Below are 19686 nucleotides of genomic sequence, written 5' to 3'. Positions count from 1 at the left end.
TGAACAGTCCAGGACCGTTGGGTACACTTGGTCTTTGTTGGTTTTCTTTCTTTAAATAAAAGTTTTAAGTTAAACTTGGCAAGGTGGTGCTGACAGTCCAGACGAGGATCCTACCGTGCCAGGCAAACCCTGCTCGGTTTCTCCCAGAGTGATCAGACCCTTTAACCACTCTGAAGCAGCAGCTGGGGAGGAGGTTTGGAGGTGGCCAGAGAAGCCCAGGCAGGGACAGTGTCTCTGGCGGCAGTGCTGGGGCTGGGCTGTCTGGGCAGGACAGGCTGGGGCAGAGCCTGGCGCTGGCACTTCCCTACACCCTCACCTCCCTGGGGCCGCTTGGTGCAGCGGGAGCACCGGGGTGTCCCAGAGCTGGCTGCGCTCTGGCACCGGCTCAGTACTCTTCATAGAGTGTCCTTCTTGTCAGGTGCTGTGGGCTCTGGAGGCTGTACATTCCCCCCTCTTACTCAGCCGTTCACTGAGCTGGCTCAGGGCAAAGCTTTGAACAAAGTTTTTTGGCTCTGGGCTTTGCAAAAGTCTTCTAAAAACAGGACCTGCCTCATGTGATGTCTTTTAAGCAGGTCGGTGCTACCAGGACCCTCTTTAGGGTGAGGGTCCAGGACGGACCCCGGGTGCTGCCCGCCCATCCTCAGCTGCGGCCCTGCTCCCACTGCCAGCCCCGAGCGCACTGGTCCCTGCAGGGAGTGGGGTGGTAGAAGCAGCTTCCGCATCCCCCGTCGGGCCGCGCCGAGGCCTGGGGGTGCAGGGTGGGGGCTGTGCAGGCTGTGCAACCTGTTACCAACCCCTGGAGCTACCGGAGCCTCGTTAGCCAGGTATTTGTTAGTGCAGGGTGGGGTGTAGTGGGTATGGCTGGGGGGCCTGGCAATGCCTTCCTCCTCCTCGGGAAGCTGCCAGCCTGCTGTCCCACTGTGACTCAGCCTCCCCGGGGCAAGGGGGCCCTCAGAAAGCAGAGGAGCAGCCCCCACGGGACCATGAACTGCTGTGAGCTTGCAGTCCTAACCAACTGCAGGCTCGACTTGATCCTGTGCCTCAGTTTCCCCCCAAGAGGTCCCATCCTGCCCCTGGAGCCACCTGGGCTTTGACTTCAGTTGTGTCCATAAGGGGTGGTAGCTGTCAGGGGCAAAATATCCTCGGAGGCATTGCCCACTTGTATGGGTTTGTGGGGACAGGAGGAAGCTCTGCTTCAGGCACAGTCCCTGCCAGGACAGGAAGACTTATGAGAAAGTCTTGTTCCATCCCTTTGCTGAGCAGCCCCGGGAGGGGGGGCCACTGCTCCAGCTGCAGCCTAGCTAATTAGGGTGCTGTCAGTTAGCGCTAATGACTGGCAAAGACTGAATGGTCTGGCCAGGATGCTGTGCTGCTCTGCTGCTGGGAAACTGCGGGGATTGAGCCTTCATTCCTCCTTTCAGCTCTAGGGGTCCCAATTCCCCTGCTCCCGGCCCGAAGGGGAGATGCTGCTGTGTGCATGTGGCTTTGTGCCAATCTGGCCTGAGACCTGACAAACTCGTTTTGTGCCAGCTGCAGCCTGGCCCAAGTACACATCCCGTACTGGGGTAGAGATAGGGGTAACTGCTGGCAGCACCCCCAGAGTGGAGGGGCTGCCTGGACCCAGGGCTCAGGGTGCATCCTGATGCCCTCTTCCCTGGCAGCACTGAGGGCAAAGCTCACCTGGGGGGTGAGTCCACAAAGGTGCTTCCAACTGCCTTGGAAGAGCAGGTCATGACTCTGGATGCAGAGAGACTTCCTTTACCCAGAAATCCAGAGTGTCTGGGGTGGACAGATGAGGGTGCCAGGCAGGGTGGCCCATTATGAGCTCTCCCACTTCACCCCAGGGGGACCCTGTGACTGGTGTCACCTGAGCCCTGATGGTTTGCCCCCTCACACAGTGCCCATTTTGCTGTGACACTGGGGCTGGCACTGCTGAGGGACCCCCACAGTGATGTCCCTGTGGCCCAGGTGAGATCAGTGTAGGGGGCTGGCAGGCACAAACCAGCCTTGCACTGGGGCAAGGTCACAGGGTCCTTACTGTGGCAGTGATGCCAGGGCTCAGTGATGCCAAGCCTGCTGCCCCCTTCACCTCCCCAGCAATGAGGATGCCAGGGACTGTTACTGTTGCTTTGCATGTGTGTCCCCCGAAACACTGCACTGTGACCCTGCCTTGGTGGGAGAGCTTGGGGCTGAGGTGAGGATCAGTTATGGGGTCAGCAATTGCTGCCCATGCTGGCGAGCTGGGAGGTGCAAGACAAGCTAAGCCCGCCCCAGCTCGACCTGCAGAGCGGATTTAGCAAAGAAGCTTAGGGAGGGGATTGGGTTGTGCTGGGATGGGGGGGCCCCCCCACATGTCTTTCCTTCCCTCACAGCCCTGCCGCAGGCAGCGGGTTCAGAGCAGGGGATGCTCTATGCTGGGCAGCAGGATCAGGCCATGGGGCCAGGCTCTGGGAGCCCAGAGATGGCAGCGAGGAGGAACCTGGCACCTCGGCCTCCCCGGCCACCCCTGCCACGGGGGTCGCCAACCCTCCGTGCTGGCCCCCCGAGACCTCCTGCTTGCTCCATCCAGCCAACCAAGCAGCATCAGGTGCCAGCACCGAGGGAGGTAAAGCACCCACTGGTATGGGGGTATGTGGGGTGGCACAGTCCAGGGAGGGGCTGGGGACAGTCCCTGGGGGGCTGCGTGGCAGCAGCATCTCGCAGGTGGGCAGAGTGCTGGTGGCAGCCATGCCTCTGGTGGGAGCAGGGTGTGTTTGTATGCGTGGATATGTGCTTGTCTGCACACCTGCGCCGTGGCAGCCGGGCCGGGGAGTGTGTCACCACAATTTGGGGCCGCCCTCGGGGCCCTGCCAGGGCTGAACAAGCCAGCCCGGGGTGACGGCGCGGCTGCTCTGCCGCGGCCGCAGTCAGTGAGATCACTTCCAGGCGACACAGCTGCCAGGAAGGTGGCAGGAGCTGTGACAGTAAGCACGGTGATGTGATGGAGGTGAGTGGGGGACCCCATCCCCCTCTGGGAGATTGTTTCGAGGAGCTACGAGATTCTGGGTCCCTCTGTGCGGGGTGGTGGGAGTGGGGGATGCTGTGGCACTGGTCCCAGGGATGTGGGGCCAAGTGTGGTGTCCCAGAGGGCTGGGGAATGCCAGTGTCCCCGCAGAGGGGAGGGATACCTTTTGTTCAGTGTGACTGTCACACCCTGGAGGGTAGAAGACAGTGCACCCCGTCCAGTGGTTGTCGTTGTGGTGGGACCCCCTGCGGGATGGGAATTTTTGACAGGTGAGTCAAGGCTGGCACAGCACAATGCCATTTGTCCCCTTGTCGGGTACCTAATCATTTTGGTGTCAGTTAAGCCTGGGCAGGCCAGAAGGACCCGACGTGTGGGTGTGTGACCCAAATCCATGCCCAGGGCTGTGGGGGCAGGGGCTGTCCCTACTCGTCCCCCCAGCATCGCCTTCACTGGGCAAGGCTGGTGAGGGTTTTGGGGTAGCACAGGGTGGCTGGGTCCGGAGGGAAGGTGGCATAGCACGTGCATCAGTCACCGTCCTGTGGCGTGCCAGCGCGGTGACGCCGGCGGGCCGTGCGCGGGGGCGGCTCGCTGCTCCCACGCCGCAGGCTCGGCCCGCCTCGGCTCCTCGGCTGAGCTCACCTCCGTGGTATGGCAGGAGGAGTCGCCAAGGGGCTGTCCCCGCCCGGCCTCTCAGCCAGGGCAGATGCCCACCGGGATTGGGGGTGTTTGTTTCCCTGGAGCAGGGAGAGGGGAAGGGGAGGCAGGACACGCTCTTGCCCCCTGCCCTGGCACGTTGACAGCCTGGTGTCACTCCTTTGGCTACACCAGGCTCTCAGGGCTCTGGGGCGGGTGGAACAGTGATGGGTCGTAAGGGTGCGTCTGGGGGTCAGAGTGGGGCATCGTGCCCTGTGGTGTTGGCATGAAGAGTAAATTGGTCCCTGGGGACTCTGCTGTGCCCCAAAGGACAGGCAGGTCACAGGAGTCTTTGAGGGGACTGCAGAGCCCCCCTTCTCCCCCTTCACCTCCCGATTTCAACCTGCTCGCAGCTCTGGTCCGGAGGCTGGGAGAGGGACTGTGGCTGGTCAGCGTGGAGGTACAGGCCAGTCCCGATGTGCACGTCTGGGGGTGCCCCATGCAGGGGGGTGGCTTCCTGCTGGGGGCTGTGCCAGCTGCAGCAGCGCCTGGCAGAGGTGTAGGAGACCCCCAGCCCTCTGCGAGGGGCTGGGGGGAGAGGACTGACCTTGGCGTGGCCTTTGGACCCCCATCCCAGCGGCACCCCCCGGGGCCTGGCTGCTGTCCCAGCCCTGCCGTGCTTGCGCCAACGCTGCCGGTCGCTGCGGAGCAGCCATCTTCCCGGTGCATCCCATCCCCCTCTGCCTGCGCAGGGAAACGGGAGGGATGCTGGGGATACTGCCAGCGCCAGAGCACCCCCATCCCTCTGCAGGTGCCTCCCTACCCATCCTGCCTGCCATAGAGCCCCGGCTGCTTGACGATGGTCCCTCCTCATCCTCCTCCTCCGCCTGGCTGCCTGGTGCACCGCGCCGGGGTGCGGGGAGAAGGGGGCAGCGAGCGCGGCGCTGGCGCTGGTGGCGATGCCACCACCTCTCCACTCAGGAGCCGGAGCAGGGACAGAAGGTGGGCGGTTGGGCTGCCGCGCCGGGAGGAAGACAGTGGTGCCAGGCTGGGATTGGGGTGAGGACAAGCGCTCAAGGGGCTTCTCTTTTCCCTTTTCGTCTGCATCCTTCCATCCATCCTCTCCCCCCACCCCCCCAACCCCCACCATTGCTGTCGCGGTCACCTTCACCCTCTCGCTGTTTTCCGGAACTGCAGCAACTTTCTGCCATGTGATCCCAAACCCGGCTCCAGCCCTCGCCGCCCCCAGGCAGACGCGGGCGTCTCCGCAGAGCCCCCCACTCGCCGCTGCGCCGCAGCCGCCGCCTCAGCCATGGGCGAGAGATGCGACTACCAGCGCTTGAGCAGCGCCGAGGAGGAGGAGGAAGTGCACGGCCCCTTGCCCCACAGCTTCTCGGACAGCACCGGGCAGCGGGCCCTGCGGCTGGGCAGCAGGCGCCCCACGCCGCCCCCCCGGCAGGACATCGCCCCGGGCATGCCGTGCCGGCGGGTCAGTGGGGGGGAATCGGTACGGGGGAGCAGCGGGGGGCACCTGGCTGAGCTTGATGGCCCCCGGATGGGCATGGCTTGGCAGCTGACCCGGAGCATAAGGGGTCCCTGCATGGCATCTCCCCTCTGGAATGTGCCGTACCCCACAGCATCCGGGGCAGCATGACACCCCCCCGCCTTGCTCGGCTGTGCTTCCATCCTGACCCACGGGAGGGGGCCTGCCTGCTGCTTCTTGCTGGGGAAACTGAGGCATGGAAGAATGGTGTGAGGCAGCCAGGCTCAGCCAAGCCTGGTACAGCTCGTAGAGAGGGGCCACGATGCCCAGCACAGGATGCTGTCCCCTAGCTGCAGCACTGTAACCAGACGGTGGCCCTGCAGGCTGCCATCCCCACATGGGAGTGTCCCTGGGGGATATCAGGCTTTGCATGGATGTGGGGAATGTGTAGGTGCAGCGGGCTTGAGGTGTAAGACAGCTATTGGGGTGTCACTAGGGATAGATATAATGAGGGGGGAAGGAAGCGGGGGAGAGGCGGGAGGACTGACCTCCCCTTCATGCCAGCTCGGACGGGCGTGTGAGCTGCCAGGCAAGCGGGGAGGCGACGAACATGTCACGGCGGGGGTAGGCACCCGTGGGCGCGCAGGGGGCCGGCGGCTCCAGGTGCGCGTCGGGCGGAGGCGGGAGCAGGACGGTGCCGGCGGCGCCGCGGTGTTTGCGCACGTGCGGCCGGGCAGGGCGGCAGCCGGGGCTGCGCGGAGGGGACGTGCGTGGGGGGCGGCTGCGGTTGTGCAGGTGGCGGGTGCACGCGGGGGGATTGCTCCTGTGTGGTCCTGGGGTGCACGTGAGCATCCTCACCACGCACCGTGCATGAGCCTGGGTGCACGTAGGGTGCATCCCTGGCGCTGCAGGGATGGGTCTGCATGGCAGGGGTGTGCAGGGCAGCAAGGGCCGAGCGGCACCTGTGAAAGCGGGTCTAGGGGATTTGTGACTTCCCACCTCAGGATGGGAGTTGGCTGGCAGGACTCCTTGCCCAACTAAGAGTCGAGGTTGCAGGATCACTCCCTGTGCCTGTGGGTCTATTGCAGAGAGGGAAACTGAGGCACGAACCTCCCCTGGCTTGGCGGGCAAAGCTGGGTTCCCCACTCTCTTTCGGAAACCTGTACTCCCGATGTGAGCACTGAACTGGGCAGCCTCACCTGGGATTTGAGGGTGCAGGAGGCAGTGCACTCCGTGCTAGTCCCAGTGAATGCCATTTCTGCGTGATGAGGGTGATGCTTTGTCAAGGCAGGGTACCCCCCCCCACCCGCGGTGTCCCCTGAGCTGGGACGGGGGAAGCTGGCGCGTGGCAGAGGTTGGTGCCGAGGGCACTGTGCCCAGTTGTCCCCAGTCAATGGGCTTGTTGTGCCCAGTGTTTCTGCTGCCGGGTTCCAGCTGGGATCCCAGTAGAAGTGGAAGCCCCGGTGGAGACTCCTCTTGGGGATGCACTTAGCTCCCTCTTAGCTGCTCCCGTGGCACAGGAATGGCCACGGTTTGGGGGGCCAGGCAGGCGGGGGCTGTGGCAAGAGGTTGCTGTTGGTCTTTCCTCTCTCACGCTGTGGCTGCCAGAGTGGCCAGCTGTTCTCCCTGGGGAGCCCGCGGGCGGACAGCACTGCTGGGGTTGGGTCCCAGCCCCACCAGGGAAGGGGAGCGAGCCCCAGGGTGCTGGGGGTGCCCCCGTGGGGGCTGGCAGCTGGGCAGCGGATATGTTTGCCGAGCCAGAAACTCCCCCCGCAGTGCCCGTCGCCCTGGCATCATGCCTGTGGCCTCGGTTGGGGAGCAGAGAGCCGGATGTCTCTTCTGCCTCCCTCCCTCCCTGCTTCCTGGGGGGGAAACTGAGGCCTGGGAGCTTTTCCCAAGGCCGAGGCGAGTTTCCATGGCAATGGGAGCGGGGGTCCGGGCTCCCAGCTGCCGGCGACCGCCGAACAAGGGAGAAAGCGGGACATTGATGGGAGCCCGGCCCCTTGGGCGCGCGTCCCAGCCCGGCTGAAAATAACCCTCCTGGGCAGCGCTGCGGGCAGGCGGCCGGGACCGAACCCCGCTGCCAGCGAGGGGTCCCCAGGAAGCGGCTCCAGCCAGGGGAGTGACCCCCAGCCCTGCCTGCCGCCACCCCCCGCCCCGGCCCCGTTGCGTTGGGGAAGGGGAGGGCCGGCCGGCCAGAGGATCGAGAGCCGGATGGAAGGAGGGGCAGAGCCACAGCCCGCGTCCGGCCGACGGACAGCCCGAGCCCCCTGCCCGCTCCAGGGGGGTCTGTGGGGCGGTCGAGCCCAGGCGACATCTCTGTAGCGCGAATGAAGGGACTGCCGGTGCCCCGGTTGCAGTGAGCGGGCTCCGCCGTGGGACACCGGCACCGGGGAAGGGACATCAGCGGTGCCAGGGGCTGGCAGCCAGGCAGGATGCGACGCTTCCAGGCTTTGCACCGATCCTTCCCCTTCCTCACCCGCTTCCGCCTCTACCGAGTAAGTGCCGACCCTCGCCCCCGGGCGAGACCCTAATCTGGCCGTCGCCCGGCCGTGTCCCCGTCGCCCGCGGGCAGGGGAGCCGCGGCTGCCTTGGCCCCGTGTGGCCCTCCATGCCCCCGTGCGCCCCCGTGCCCAGCTGCTCGCCGCGCCCGCCGTATTTTTAGCCCAGTGCCGAGGACTGTAATTGCGGTGACGCGGCCGAGGGAGCCAAGCACAGCGGGGTGAAGACGCCAGGGGCCATGTCGTCTCCCAGGGAAGAGGAGAGGATGGAGGGAGCTGCCGCGCTTTGGGGCCGGGATGGCGGGTCCCGACCTCCTGCCCGCTCTCAGCAGGAGGAGGCAGAGCCATATCCCTTTCCAGAAAGGTGGTGGTTATAGTGAGGGAGAGCAGGGACAACAGGCACGGATGGGGAGTGGGGGAGAGCGTGGGGCTCCAGCCCTTCCTTTCTGTGTCCTGGCACAGCTGGGAGCTGATACTAGCGGTACTGGGGTGCTCTGTACCTCAGCGCTGGAGCAACAGGACCCTCCAGAGGCTCAGATGTTCTTATCGGCCCCCTCCCTGTGTCTGCCCAGTGAGGTGCCACCACCCATGGGAGATGAGACCCACTGTGAGTCTGTACTACAACTCAACCAAGTGTGCGGGCATGCCAGGGGGTCAAGGTGGCTGTCCCTGCTGGGAACAGCTGTCAACTCCCTGCTCAGCCCTTCCAGCTGAGCAGAGGGAATTGGGCAGGCACATCTGCCCTGAGCTTCTGCCTCCTGTGTCCTTGGCACTCCTGACCAGGGGATAGCCTGTGCTGGAATGCAGGGATGGGCTGATATTTCTGTGGGCAGGACAGGGCAGACTGGGAGACCCTTCCTATCTCTGGGGGTCCTGCTGATTGCAGTGCCTCTCCTGGCCTCCCCCAGAGAGGTGGTGTCAGGCTCCGGAGATGACTCCACTAGTATCCCTCACAGCAGCACCCCAGCCTTGGTTCTGAGCTCCTCTGGGTGACTCCCCAGCGGGGATAGGGCAGAGGGGAGCAGAGCAGAGTTTCCCCTAACCCAATACTGTGTCCCAGCAGAGGCTGAGCTGTAGCATGCAGGCAGAGGAGGGCACGGACTGGCTGCTGGAGCTGCTCACCGAGCTGCAGCTGCAGCAGTACTTCCTGCGCATCCGAGACGAGCTCAACGTCACACGCCTCTCCCACTTCGAGTACGTCAAAAATGAGGATCTGGAGAAGATCGGCATGGGACGCCCCGGTGTGTACATCCCCCCCAAACCTCTTCCCTTACCCCTGGCTGGATGTGCAGCATCTTTTGAGAAGCCCACAGGAACATGTGGGGCTGGAGGGGACCCCTACCCTGACTGGCTTGTGACGGTCACTGTGTGTCCCTGTGTCCTGCAGGCCAGCGGCGGCTGTGGGAGGCAGTGAAGCGGAGGAAAGCCATGTGCAAGCGGAAATCCTGGATGAGCAAGGTAGGGATGAGAGAAGGACAGGTGTGGCAGAGAAACTCAGGTAGACAGGAAGAGCTGGACCCCTCCCTGTACCCTTTCAGGGTGCCTGGCTCCCCCACATCCCTGGAGGCTGACAGGGAAACAGGCAGAAGCCCCTGCCATCCATGCCCCACCTGTTGTGTGACCTTGCCAGTGTGTGCCCCAGTCCCTCTCAGGCTCCTGGATCACTTTGCAGCAAAGGACAGCTCTGCTACCCCAGCGCTTGAAAGATTCATTCCCTTCGTGTTATTTGTCTCTTAGTCAGGAAACTTGTTTGCAGCGAGTGAACCAGAGAGCCTTGCTCCAGACAGCTCTGTGGGCAGCAGTGGTGCCCAGGACACCCTGCTGCCCTGCAGCAAGGGGGCAAAGCCTTGTACGTGCAGGCTGGGATACACTGTGACAGGGGACCTTGGGATGGTCACATATGCCCTGATACCATCCTATCCAAAGCTGGTACTGCTGACACCTATGGCACATGGCACCCCAGAAGAGCAGAGTTTGGCAGAGCCCAGTTTGCCAGCTGGGCACCAGGCCATGGTCTCCTCCCTGAGTGACTTGTGTGTGCTGGGACATGATGAGAATGGGCTTTTAATAGAAGGCTACTTCTATTAAAGAACAAATAGCAGAAATGCCACCTCCCACCCCAGACACATGCTGGGCCCAGCCCCCACACACTCTGCATCAAGACTGGAATGGACCCTGTCCCATGGGACACATCATGCATCCCAGCTGGGTGAGATGGAAGGAGAGCCCATCCTTTCTGAGTGGTGGTAGCCAGCACACATTGCAAAGCCCATGTTGCTGCAGGGATGTGTCACCACACTCAGCCCAAGCTGGAGGTTTCCCTTGGCTTTGTGCCCAGGCACACTGTGTGGCCTCAGCCTGGCCAAGGAGTGCCCGGGGCCCTCTGGCTACCAGCCTGGTTTGCTGTGGCTGCTGGGGAATTGCTGCAGAGCTGCAGCAAGAGGAACAACCCCTTACCTCCACGAGAATCACAGCTCAGTGCACTGGCAGCAGGAGGAATGGAGCCTTCTCCCACAGCCAGTCTTCTCTGGGTCGTCACCAGTTAGAGGTCATCACTAGGTTCCAGTGTGTACAACTGAGGCAGGGGGTTGTACCAGCACTTCTCACTTACAGGTGGGCTGTTTCCATGCCCACATTTCACCTTCCTCCATGTCCCACAGGTGTTCAGCGGGAAGCGCCCAGAGTCAGAGCTGCCGCCCCAGCCCCAGAGTACCTTCCGCAAGCCTCCCACACCACCTCCCCCTGAGGCTGGGGGCCAGCACTCCCTCACCTGCCTCGTGCGGGAGCGGGACCTCTCAATCTTTGAGAAGCTGGGTGATGGCTCCTTTGGTGTTGTACGTCGTGGAGAGTGGTGCACACCTGCTGGCAAGACGGTGAGGGGCTGCTCTGGGGGGTGGGGAGCCAGGCAGTGGGACCATGCACAGGAGAAGACACTTTGGAGCTCATCCCTACTTTGGCCATAGCTGAATGTGGCTGTGAAGTGCCTCAAGACAGATGTGCTGAGCCAGCCAGAGGCACTGGATGACTTCATCCGAGAGGTGAATGCCATGCACTCCCTGGACCACAGGAACCTTATCCGCCTGTATGGTGTGGTGCTCTCCCACCCCATGAAGATGGTAAGTGTGGGGGGATGGGGCCCACCCCAATGACACCCCCATGGGAGGGTCCCACATGATGGCATGAACAAAGCCAGGCTGTGTCTGTATGCCAAGTCCTCTGCTGGCATCCCCAGTGGGGCATAAGAAGGCTGGAAACCAGCCCAACCAGGGTGGCCCTGGACTGACCTGCTTGCTGTCCTCATCCCATGGCCCAGGTGACAGAGCTGGCCCCGCTGGGCTCCCTCCTGGACCGCCTGCGGAAGAACCAGGGTCATTTCCTCATCTCCACCCTGTGCCAGTATGCCATCCAAGTGGCCAAGGGCATGGCCTACCTGGAGTCCAAGCGCTTCATCCACCGCGACCTGGCTGCCCGCAACATCCTGCTGGCCTCCAATGAGCTCGTCAAGATTGGGGACTTCGGACTGATGCGGGCACTGCCCAAAAATGATGATCACTACGTGATGCAGGAGCACCGCAAGGTCCCCTTTGCTTGGTGAGCCTTGGGGAGGGGGAGACCTGGAGGGGCAGCACCCATGGCCTTCATGATGCTCATGTCCTTCCCCCTGTAGGTGTGCTCCTGAGAGCCTGAAGACACGCACCTTCTCCCACGCCAGTGACACCTGGATGTTTGGAGTGACCCTCTGGGAGATGTTCACCTATGGTCAGGAGCCTTGGATTGGCCTCAATGGCAGCCAGGTAGGTGTACAGCAGGGACCTGCCCCCTCGCTTCACCCTATTGGTGCTGAGGGGGATCTGGGACACCCTGACAGCACACCCTGTCCAACAGATCCTGCACAAGATAGACAAGGAGGGTGAGCGGCTGCCGCGGCCTGAGGACTGTCCCCAGGACATCTACAATGTCATGCTGCAGTGCTGGGCACACAAGCCTGAGGACAGACCCACCTTCGTGGCCTTGAGAGACTTCTTGGTGGAGGTGGGTGAACAGGGGTGGGGGACAGGAGCCCAGTGCCCTGTCCTGCCAGCTCTGCTCAGGCATGGATAGAGCTAAGAATATTGCTGAGGTGGGAGGTGATATGGGAGAGCTCAGGCCAGGCAGCCCTGCAGGCTGGGAGGTGGAGGGTGGTGACATGGTCACAGGAGGAAGCACCTGGTCACTGCCTTGCCATTACATACCCCAGGGATGTGACAGCTGAGGAGGGGCTAGTGGGTGGTGCTGTCTTTTGGTCCATTTTTGGGGCCTCCCTGCCTTCCTTGGGGTTGGGCCTGGCCTCAAAAGAGGATGGACATGGGGGCTGCATCCCCTATCCTCACCCACCTCTCCCCCAGGCTCAGCCCACCGACATGAGAGCGCTGCAGGACTTTGAGGAGCCAGACAAGCTGCACATCCAGATGAACGACATCATCACAGTCATTGAGGGCAGGTACTGCATGGGAGGGTGGCAGGTATTGTAGGGGGGGAATGCACTGCCTGCCAGCCTGCCTCGGGATAGGGAATGGGGAGACTGTGGGCACTGGCAGAGCTGTGGGAAGCAGGGAGGAGAAGGGGTGGCTCTGCCCCTAGCACACTTGGCCGTGTACCCCGTGGGTGGGCAGAGCTGTTATGTTTGTGGTCTCCCAGGCAGCACAGGATCGTGGGGCCACCCGGGTGTGGGGGGCACAGCCCTGACCACAGTGCCCACAGCCCTGCCCGCACCATCCCTGCTGACTCACCCCACTGTGCCCGTGGGTTTGCCCCGGGAAACTGCACGCCCCAGGGCCACTCCCTGCTGATAGTGGTGGGGACGTGCCGCCAGCGCCCGGAGACGTGCTGCTGTCATCGGGCTGGGAGAGGCACCGTGGGGCTTGGTACCATGCTGGCAGAACTCGCTGGGCTGTGAGCTCCTTGCTCCCTGCTGACCACGCCAGGGCACAGACCTGGAGTTGGGGGCCCTTTTTGTCCCTGCGTCCCTATCCCAGGATGCGCTTGTCACCTCCCAGCTGAGGGAGAGTGGGGACCTCCCAAAGGAGTTCGGTGTGCCCGCACTAGAGCCGGCCTCCCAACCCCGAGGGGAAGAGGAGGAGGGCTCTGTCCTCGTCCCTCCCTGTCCCCCGCCCCGGGCTGGCTCCCCGCGGTTAGTCACAACCCGGGGTGAATCAGGCCGGGTTTGTGTGTCTGCAGGGACCGGCTGCTCCCGGTCCGCCGCCGCGGGGATGACTCTTGCCCAGGGTCTGGCGGTTTAATTGCAGGGAGGGGAGGGGAGGGGAAGCAGCGTCGGCGGAGGGAGGGAAGGAGCGGCGGAGGGCGGTGCGGCCGCGCCAGAGCGCCTACATCGTCCCTTGCCGCCGCATCGCGGCCGGGCTGCGGGTCCGCGCCCCCCGCCCCACCGCCGGCCCCAGGTGAGCCGCGGAGGGAAGGATGGCGCGGGAAGAGGGGCTGGAGATTGCCCGTCGGTCGGGAATTGCCGGGAGTGAAGCAGAGCCGGGGCGCAGCTCTCCCTGCCTCCGTTTCCCCGAAGGACGCCGGTCCTTGGTGACCCCCGGTGGGTGGGTTTTGGGGGTGCGAACTCAGGGCACACGCGGTGGGTTCAGCAGCCGGGGAGGTGGCAGAAGCCCCACCGACTGCCGGTACTCCCGGAGAGGAGCCCCCCCGCCGTGCCTCAGTTTCCCCGGCAGCAGCCTTCCCTCACCGCGCTGCTTGTGGAGATGCCCGGGCAGAGCTGGCGGGGGGAAGGGGGGAGCTCCTGCCGGGGGCCGCATCCGGCCCTGCCGAGGTCGCCCGGGGCACCGTAAACACCCCCCACCTCTTTTCAAGCCCCTGCCTGTCGTTCGGCGGGCGCCGGGTGTGCGTACGTGTGTGTGGGCAGGGGCAGGGACCTCCCTGAAAGCCCCCCGGGGACCCAGCCGCTCGTGGGAGGGGGCTGTCGCGGCGAGAGGAGCCAAGGCAGCGCCGGAGCGGGTTTGTGCCGGGAGTCCGAGCGCGGGTCCGGTGGGACCGAGGCTTGGGAGCAGGGAGAGCGGAGAGATGGTCCGGCTGCAGCATCCCTTCGTCGGGATATGGTGGTGAGGGACGCAGGGAGGGCGAGTGGAGGGGATCTTCCGGGGAGGGGAGCTGTTCCCCCAGCCTGCCGCGGGTGAGGGGTGAGGGAGGATGTCCGGTACCGGCTGGGCTCTGCCGGGGCTCTGCTGAGGGGTCCCGACGCTGAGTAAGGCGGCTGGCTGGCGGCAGCGGGAAGGTAAACAGGAAAAGGGCTGAGCTGGTGGCCGGGGGTGACTCACAGGTGACTCCAGGAAACTGTGGGGCCCGTGCCAGCCTTGCCAGGCTGGCACCCACACTGCCACTGCCCCCTGCCTGCTGCACACCCTGCCCATGGGGAGTGGGGGGCCCTGACATGCAGGGGAGTAGCTTAGGGTCGGAGCCCCCTGCCATTTATTTGGCACAGTGCTGGGTGGGGTACCCCAGTTGAGATGCCTTTCCCTGCCCCATCCTTATTCCCTCCACCCGTCCCTCTGGGCTAGATGATCACCTCATCTTCCCCAGAAGTGGCTGCCTCCTGGGCAACTCCTCAGAGACAACTGGGGGCCAAAACCCCAGGGTGGCTTGGGCCACTCACGTGGTTCCAGGAAGATCGACAGCCTAAGCCCACCACCTGTCTTTCTGCCCATCTCCCCCTGCCCCCACGAGCCTGCACAGGGCTCATTGATAATATAGGAAGGGGGTGAGGAAGACCCCACAGATGACTGTGCCCCACATGGATCCCCATCAGATGCCAGGCGTGTTCTCTGTGCCATCCTTTAGTGCATGGGGCACAGAGGGATTGGTGCCAAAGAGCTTGGTGCGGACATCACCCCAAGGCTCCTGCATAACTTGAGGCAGCAAGGAGGAGGAAGTGGCATATCTTTTGGGACACAAGCATGGAGCTTTGTTCCCCACTGCTTGCATTCCCAGCACCATCAGGTGCGGGGACCAGGTGGGGTGGGAGCCAAAGTGTACTGCCGGTGTAGGGTTGGGATCCTGGGCACCCAGGGTTCCTTCCCAGTTGTTACCCTATGCCTCTGTGCACTCAGACAAGTCACCTTGCCTCCCCCCCATCACTGGGGCAGGCATGTGTCAACCTCCCATCCCCTCATCAGTAACGAGGTCCTTTTTATTCCTTAGGGCTGAGAATTACTGGTGGCGGGGTCAGAATAAGCGGACCCTAAAAGTGGGCCAATTTCCCCGAAACACGGTGACCTCGGTGGCAGGGCTGTCAGCCCACGACATCAGCCAGCCGCTTAAAAACAGCTTCATCCACACAGGCCATGGAGACACCAACCCGCAGCACTGCTGGGGGTTTCCCGATAAAATTGATGAGTAAGAAACTTTTTGTCTTCTCTGCATCCTCTGCCTGCTCCCTCCCTTCCCCGCTGCCCACTGGGCTCGGGAGCAAGACGCGGCTTGGCTACTCCCTCCTTTTTCCCCCATGAAGCATCTCTTTCTGCCCCCGCTGTATTGGGAATGGTGGCTCTGGGTAGGGTCCCTGCAGCTGGACTAATTTCCTTGCCTCTTCCTACTAATGGGCTTAGGGACGTGGGGGGCTGCTGTGCTTGTGGCTGTCCCAGGGGGGAGACCTTTGTGGCTGTCCTGGGGCAGGGAGGCATCAGTAAGTACCACTCCAGAGGTGGCCACATTACCCCAAAACACTTTTGGGGTGTCCCAGGGCTGCTAAATGTGCGCGGCTTACTGCCTGTCTCCACGCTTCTAACAGCATGAGTCTTTTTCAAAAGCAAAACTTGAAAAAAATCTACAAAAATGATTTTTTTCTCCACCCTGCTCTATCAGAAGACACCTGGCTGGACTGTGATGGGGGGGAAGGGGGGTTGGGTTCTTGTGCTCCAGTGTCCCATGTACTCTCTGCCCATCTCAAGGTGGGATTGGTTGTGTGCAACAGTCAACAGGAGTGCCTTGGCAGGGAGCATGTGGGGGTCTCTGCCAGCACTGGGCTGGAGGGATGTGGGAGGTCAGTGTGGCAAGGGACAGGATAGGATTTCAAAAACTGCAAAGCTCCTGATGGGCCGGGCCAGCTCCTGCACTAGGCTCACTCCATCCCCCGGGATCATAATCCCGACTGCTGTTTGTTATCCCAGGCCTGGGACAGCTCTGCCGGTGCCCTCAGTCCCAGCCTGACCCCTCCGCAGCCCCCCGTGTCACGGGCTGTGCCGGCGGCCCTCGGAGGGCTGAACCGAGGCACGCGGATCTGGCTCGTGCCCCGGCAGGCCTCCCCGCGCCCCGCTGCGTGGGCACAGGCGCTGGGTACGTGCTGCCCGGGCTGCCGAGAACGCACCGAGCTCGGCACACGCCCAGGCCTTCGGGCTGCGCCTGCTCCCGCCGGCTCCCTGGATTGCGATGGCGCGCCCGGGCCTCCTGGCACCCACCGGCACCGGGGCATCCTGCCTTGGGCACAGCATCGCCTGGGTGCTGCAGGGGTGTCCTGGGCACGCTGCACGAGCACCCTGGACACAGTGCACTGCTTGGCATGCGGAGCCAGAGATGGATGGGATGAGACTGGGATGGGACCAGGCTCTGTGCCATAGCACTGGAAGCCTCTGGGGTGTGTTGCCCCAGCGCTCACAGGAACGGTACTCACCAGGCGTGGTTGTGTGGTGGAGGAGCTGTGAGGTGTCCCAAGGCACAAGCCTGAAGAGCAAGGGGTCCCACGTGGCCCCTGCTGACTTCCAGGCACTTTCCTCTCTCCCCACAGGCTGTACCTGGGAAATCCCATGGACCCTCCTGACATTTTAGGTGTGGACCCGAGTGCTGCCAGACCTACACAGCTTCCAGGGAGGGCTAAAAGTGAGTGGCTTTTCTCCTTCCTCCTGCCCACCAGCTGCACAAAGCCTCCGTCCCTGTACCTTGCTGCCAGGGTGATGGGCGGGACCCTCTCCTTTCTGTCTCTGCTGGCACTTGCTTTTTGCAGAGCAGGGGGTGATGGGGCATGTTGTCACCTGGCTGTACGCCACTGCCAGCAGCGTGGGGTGGCTGGTGGCTCTGCCTGGCTGGACTCTGCCCTGCTGCCCTTCGTCCGAGTGCCTTGTCCCCTCCCAGCCTCCCATAGCTGGGCTCCCAGTGTGGGAGATCTCAGCAGAGGTGCCACGGAGAGGGAACTCAGATGCTGTGTGTATGCCCCAGTCCTTATAAACCTGCAGGTTTTCCTTGGGGGGGCTTCCCACCAGCATCCTCCCCCTGCCCCACCAGTGAGGGGGACACAACAAAGCATGCACCTCGTTAACAGGCACCCTGGCTGCCACTTCTGTGTTCACCCTATGCTTCCCCTTCTCTTGGGTTCTCTCTTCTGCAGGGCAGCCTCCTCCACGCCCACCTCAGCCTACCGTCCTGCTCACCAGTAAGTTTGGCTTCTTTGGGTGCTGCTCTCCCTTCTTCACACCCTCTTTCTTTTCTCTCTTACCTGGGTGGCCTGGGGCAGATGCCCTGGTATGCCTTGGGAGCAAAGAGGACTGAAACTATGGGGTAGTTTGGGGGCTTGGAGATGCAGATGTCCCTTCTTGTACCCTAGGGATGGGTGCCAGGACCCTCACCCTCCCTCTTTGTCCCCTTCTAGAGCCTTGCTACGACCCAGTTAGTGAGGAGGAGGAGGGCCTGCCAGGGGGTCTGCGGAAGCTCTGTCTGAAGAAGCCAGGCACAGGGAAGGGTCTGCGACCGGTCAAGCCATCAGCACGGGTACCGGGCACCAAGGTGGGCGAGCGGCAGCCCGGGCGGCTGGCAGGCGAGGGGCCAGCAAGCAGTGAGGTGACTCTCATTGACTTTGGGGAGGAAGTGCCCCAGGGCAGCCCCTCTCCGGTGGGGGAGCTGACAGCCCCGTCATTAGCCAAGCTGGCCATGGAGGCCTGCTCTTTGCTGGACAAGACTCCACCGCAGAGCCCCACACGGGCTCTACCTCGGCCTCTCCACCCCACGCCGGTGGTGGACTGGGATGCCCGGCCCTTGCCCCCACCACCTGCCTATGATGACGTGGCACAGGATGAGGATGATATTGAGGTCTGCTCTATCACCAGCCCCCCGAGCCGGCGGGGCAAGACCAACTATGGCTTTGTGGATGAGGGTGAACGGGGACCAGCACTGGAGGACAACCTCTTCCTGCCCCCCAAGGAGACAAAACAGCCCAGCATGACGCAGACCACCGAGCTCTTCGAGGAGCTGCAGCAGGAGTGCATGAAGAGGCTCAACGTCCCTCTGGGACCAGCTGTGCCAGCTGACGACAAGCCCCAGATCCCTCCCCGTGTCCCAATCCCGCCCCGGCCCCTTCGCCGCAATGAGCCTGGGCGCTGGTCAGGGGACCTTTCCCCAGCTTCGGGGGGCGAGGAAGACCGACCGCCCCAGATCCCCCCACGGGACCCACTGTCCCAGCCCACCTCCCGGACACCCAGCCCCATGGCTCTGCAGGTGGGCTCCCCCCAGCAACGTGGTGCCCTCTGCTCCTGCCTCTCCACCTCACCAGGGAAGCCCATGCCCACCACACAGAGCTTCGCCCTCGACCCTAAGTACGCCACCCCCAAGGTCATCCAGGCACAAGGCAAGGACTGCTCCAAGGGACCCTGCATCCTGCCCATTGTGAAGGATGGGCAGAAGGTCAGCAGCACCCATTACTATCTGCTGCCTGAGCGCCCTGCCTACCTGGACAAGTATGAGAAGTTTTTCAAGGAGGCTAAAAGCCCGGAGGAGGTGCCAGCGTCCCGCCAGGTCACCACAGCCACCGTCCGTCCCATGGTGCAGCAGCCACTGGCAGACTGCAAGGCCAACTTTTCCTCCAACAACAGCAACCCCGGGCCCAAGTGCCTGGTGAAAGCCTCCTGCAGCCTCCAGAAGATCGTTTACGATGGGCCAGATGTTTGCCGTCCTGCTGACAAGATCCGACTGGTAAGTGTCATCCCCCAGCATCCATGAGGAGTGGGGTCACATGGACAAGAGTAGCCATTGCTCACTTGGGCAAGAGCTTTCCCCAGCCTGTGCCTCAGTTTCCAGAAGTTCAGGCCCAGGGGATTGCCTACAAGAAAGCCCCAGATGTTTCAGGGTGACATAAATGTCACTGCAATGCCAAAATTGGAATTGAAGGCCCTGGGGAGGGGGAAGGTAGGTGCTGCTATGGTCCCTTTGGCCCACCCAAGCCCAGGAGAGATGTAAGTTCCCAGAGATGAGAATGATCCCAGCTCCAGGTTGATAGTGTTCCCTGGAGACAGAACCAGGGATGGGGGGCAGCCCTGCTGGTCTCCTGCTTCACTCACAGGCTTCTTGCTGCCCAGGGGTGGCAGCAGACAGTGACCACAAGCTCCCCCCCAGGTGCAGGACACAGTGCATGGTGTGACCACCGAGGAATGCCAGGCAGCCCTGCAGAAGCATGGCTGGAGCATCCAACGGGCTATCCAGTACCTGAAGGTACAGCACACCCTTGTTCCCTTGTCCTGGCTCCAGCAAGAGTGGTGGCACCCCTGTCACCCCTCTGGCCATGCCCTGTCCCCTTGCAGGTGGAGCAGCTCTTCTGCCTGGGGCTGAAGTCCCGTGGTGAGTGCCAGCGGGTGCTGGAGATGTTCGACTGGAACCTGGCACAGGCCAGCTCCCACCTCCTCGACCCCTACAGCGCCACCCGCCAGAAGTAGGGACATGGATGGTTTGGGGGGGGCAGTTCTCTATGCCACACTGCTGTGGGCAGACTGGCACTATCACCCCTCCTGAGTTCATGTCCTGTCCTCTCCTTACAGGTGGTGACGGCGGGAACAGGGCGAGCTGCGTCAGATCCAGAGCAGGCATCTCGCCATGGGGCCAGTCCTGCTGCCTCCACCCACACAACTTGCTGCAGGACTCTGGACTGAGCCCCCACTTGAGGGTGGAGACACTCCAAAAGACACTCTGCCAAGCGCCACAGACTTTGCAGGGTGCTTGTGCCCTGGTCTTGGCAATGGGCTCCATCCCCTGGCCCCTTGTTGAATTGTTTTTGTAAAGAGAAATGTAATTTTAATATATATATAATGTGTATA

At 62.9% G+C, this 19686-nt stretch overlaps 1 protein-coding gene across 8 annotated transcripts in view; it reads left to right on the top strand.

Annotated features, from left to right (window-relative positions):
- TNK2 (tyrosine kinase non receptor 2) overlaps positions 1–19686 on the top strand; it is a 25576-nt gene extending 5890 nt beyond the window's left edge. For 2 of the 8 annotated variants that reach the window (XM_066325927.1, XM_066325928.1), the window contains exons 2-16: positions 8685–8862; positions 9009–9079; positions 10282–10494; positions 10585–10737; positions 10935–11212; positions 11289–11415; positions 11507–11653; positions 12007–12101; positions 14816–15010; positions 16398–16489; positions 16995–17039; positions 17256–18571; positions 18992–19087; positions 19177–19304; positions 19411–19686. In XM_066325927.1, coding sequence (XP_066182024.1) covers positions 8700–8862; positions 9009–9079; positions 10282–10494; positions 10585–10737; positions 10935–11212; positions 11289–11415; positions 11507–11653; positions 12007–12101; positions 14816–15010; positions 16398–16489; positions 16995–17039; positions 17256–18571; positions 18992–19087; positions 19177–19304; positions 19411–19417 — 3126 coding nt within the window. In that variant the 5' untranslated portion in view covers positions 8685–8699 and the 3' untranslated portion in view covers positions 19418–19686. Of the gene's footprint in view, positions 1–4536; positions 4697–4834; positions 5127–5940; positions 7619–7639; positions 7986–8684; positions 8863–9008; positions 9080–10281; positions 10495–10584; positions 10738–10934; positions 11213–11288; positions 11416–11506; positions 11654–12006; positions 12102–14815; positions 15011–16397; positions 16490–16994; positions 17040–17255; positions 18572–18991; positions 19088–19176; positions 19305–19410 lie in introns of those variants that run through there. The other 6 variants (XM_066325922.1, XM_066325925.1, XM_066325923.1 and 3 more) reach the window with 6 other exon arrangements.

The sequence above is a fragment of the Sylvia atricapilla genome, chromosome 10 (assembly GCF_009819655.1).
Source record: "Sylvia atricapilla isolate bSylAtr1 chromosome 10, bSylAtr1.pri, whole genome shotgun sequence".
NCBI classification, from domain to species: Eukaryota; Metazoa; Chordata; class Aves; order Passeriformes; family Sylviidae; genus Sylvia; species Sylvia atricapilla.
Note: the sequence above shows the minus strand (reverse complement) of the source record. Positions and strands in the feature narration are given on the sequence as shown.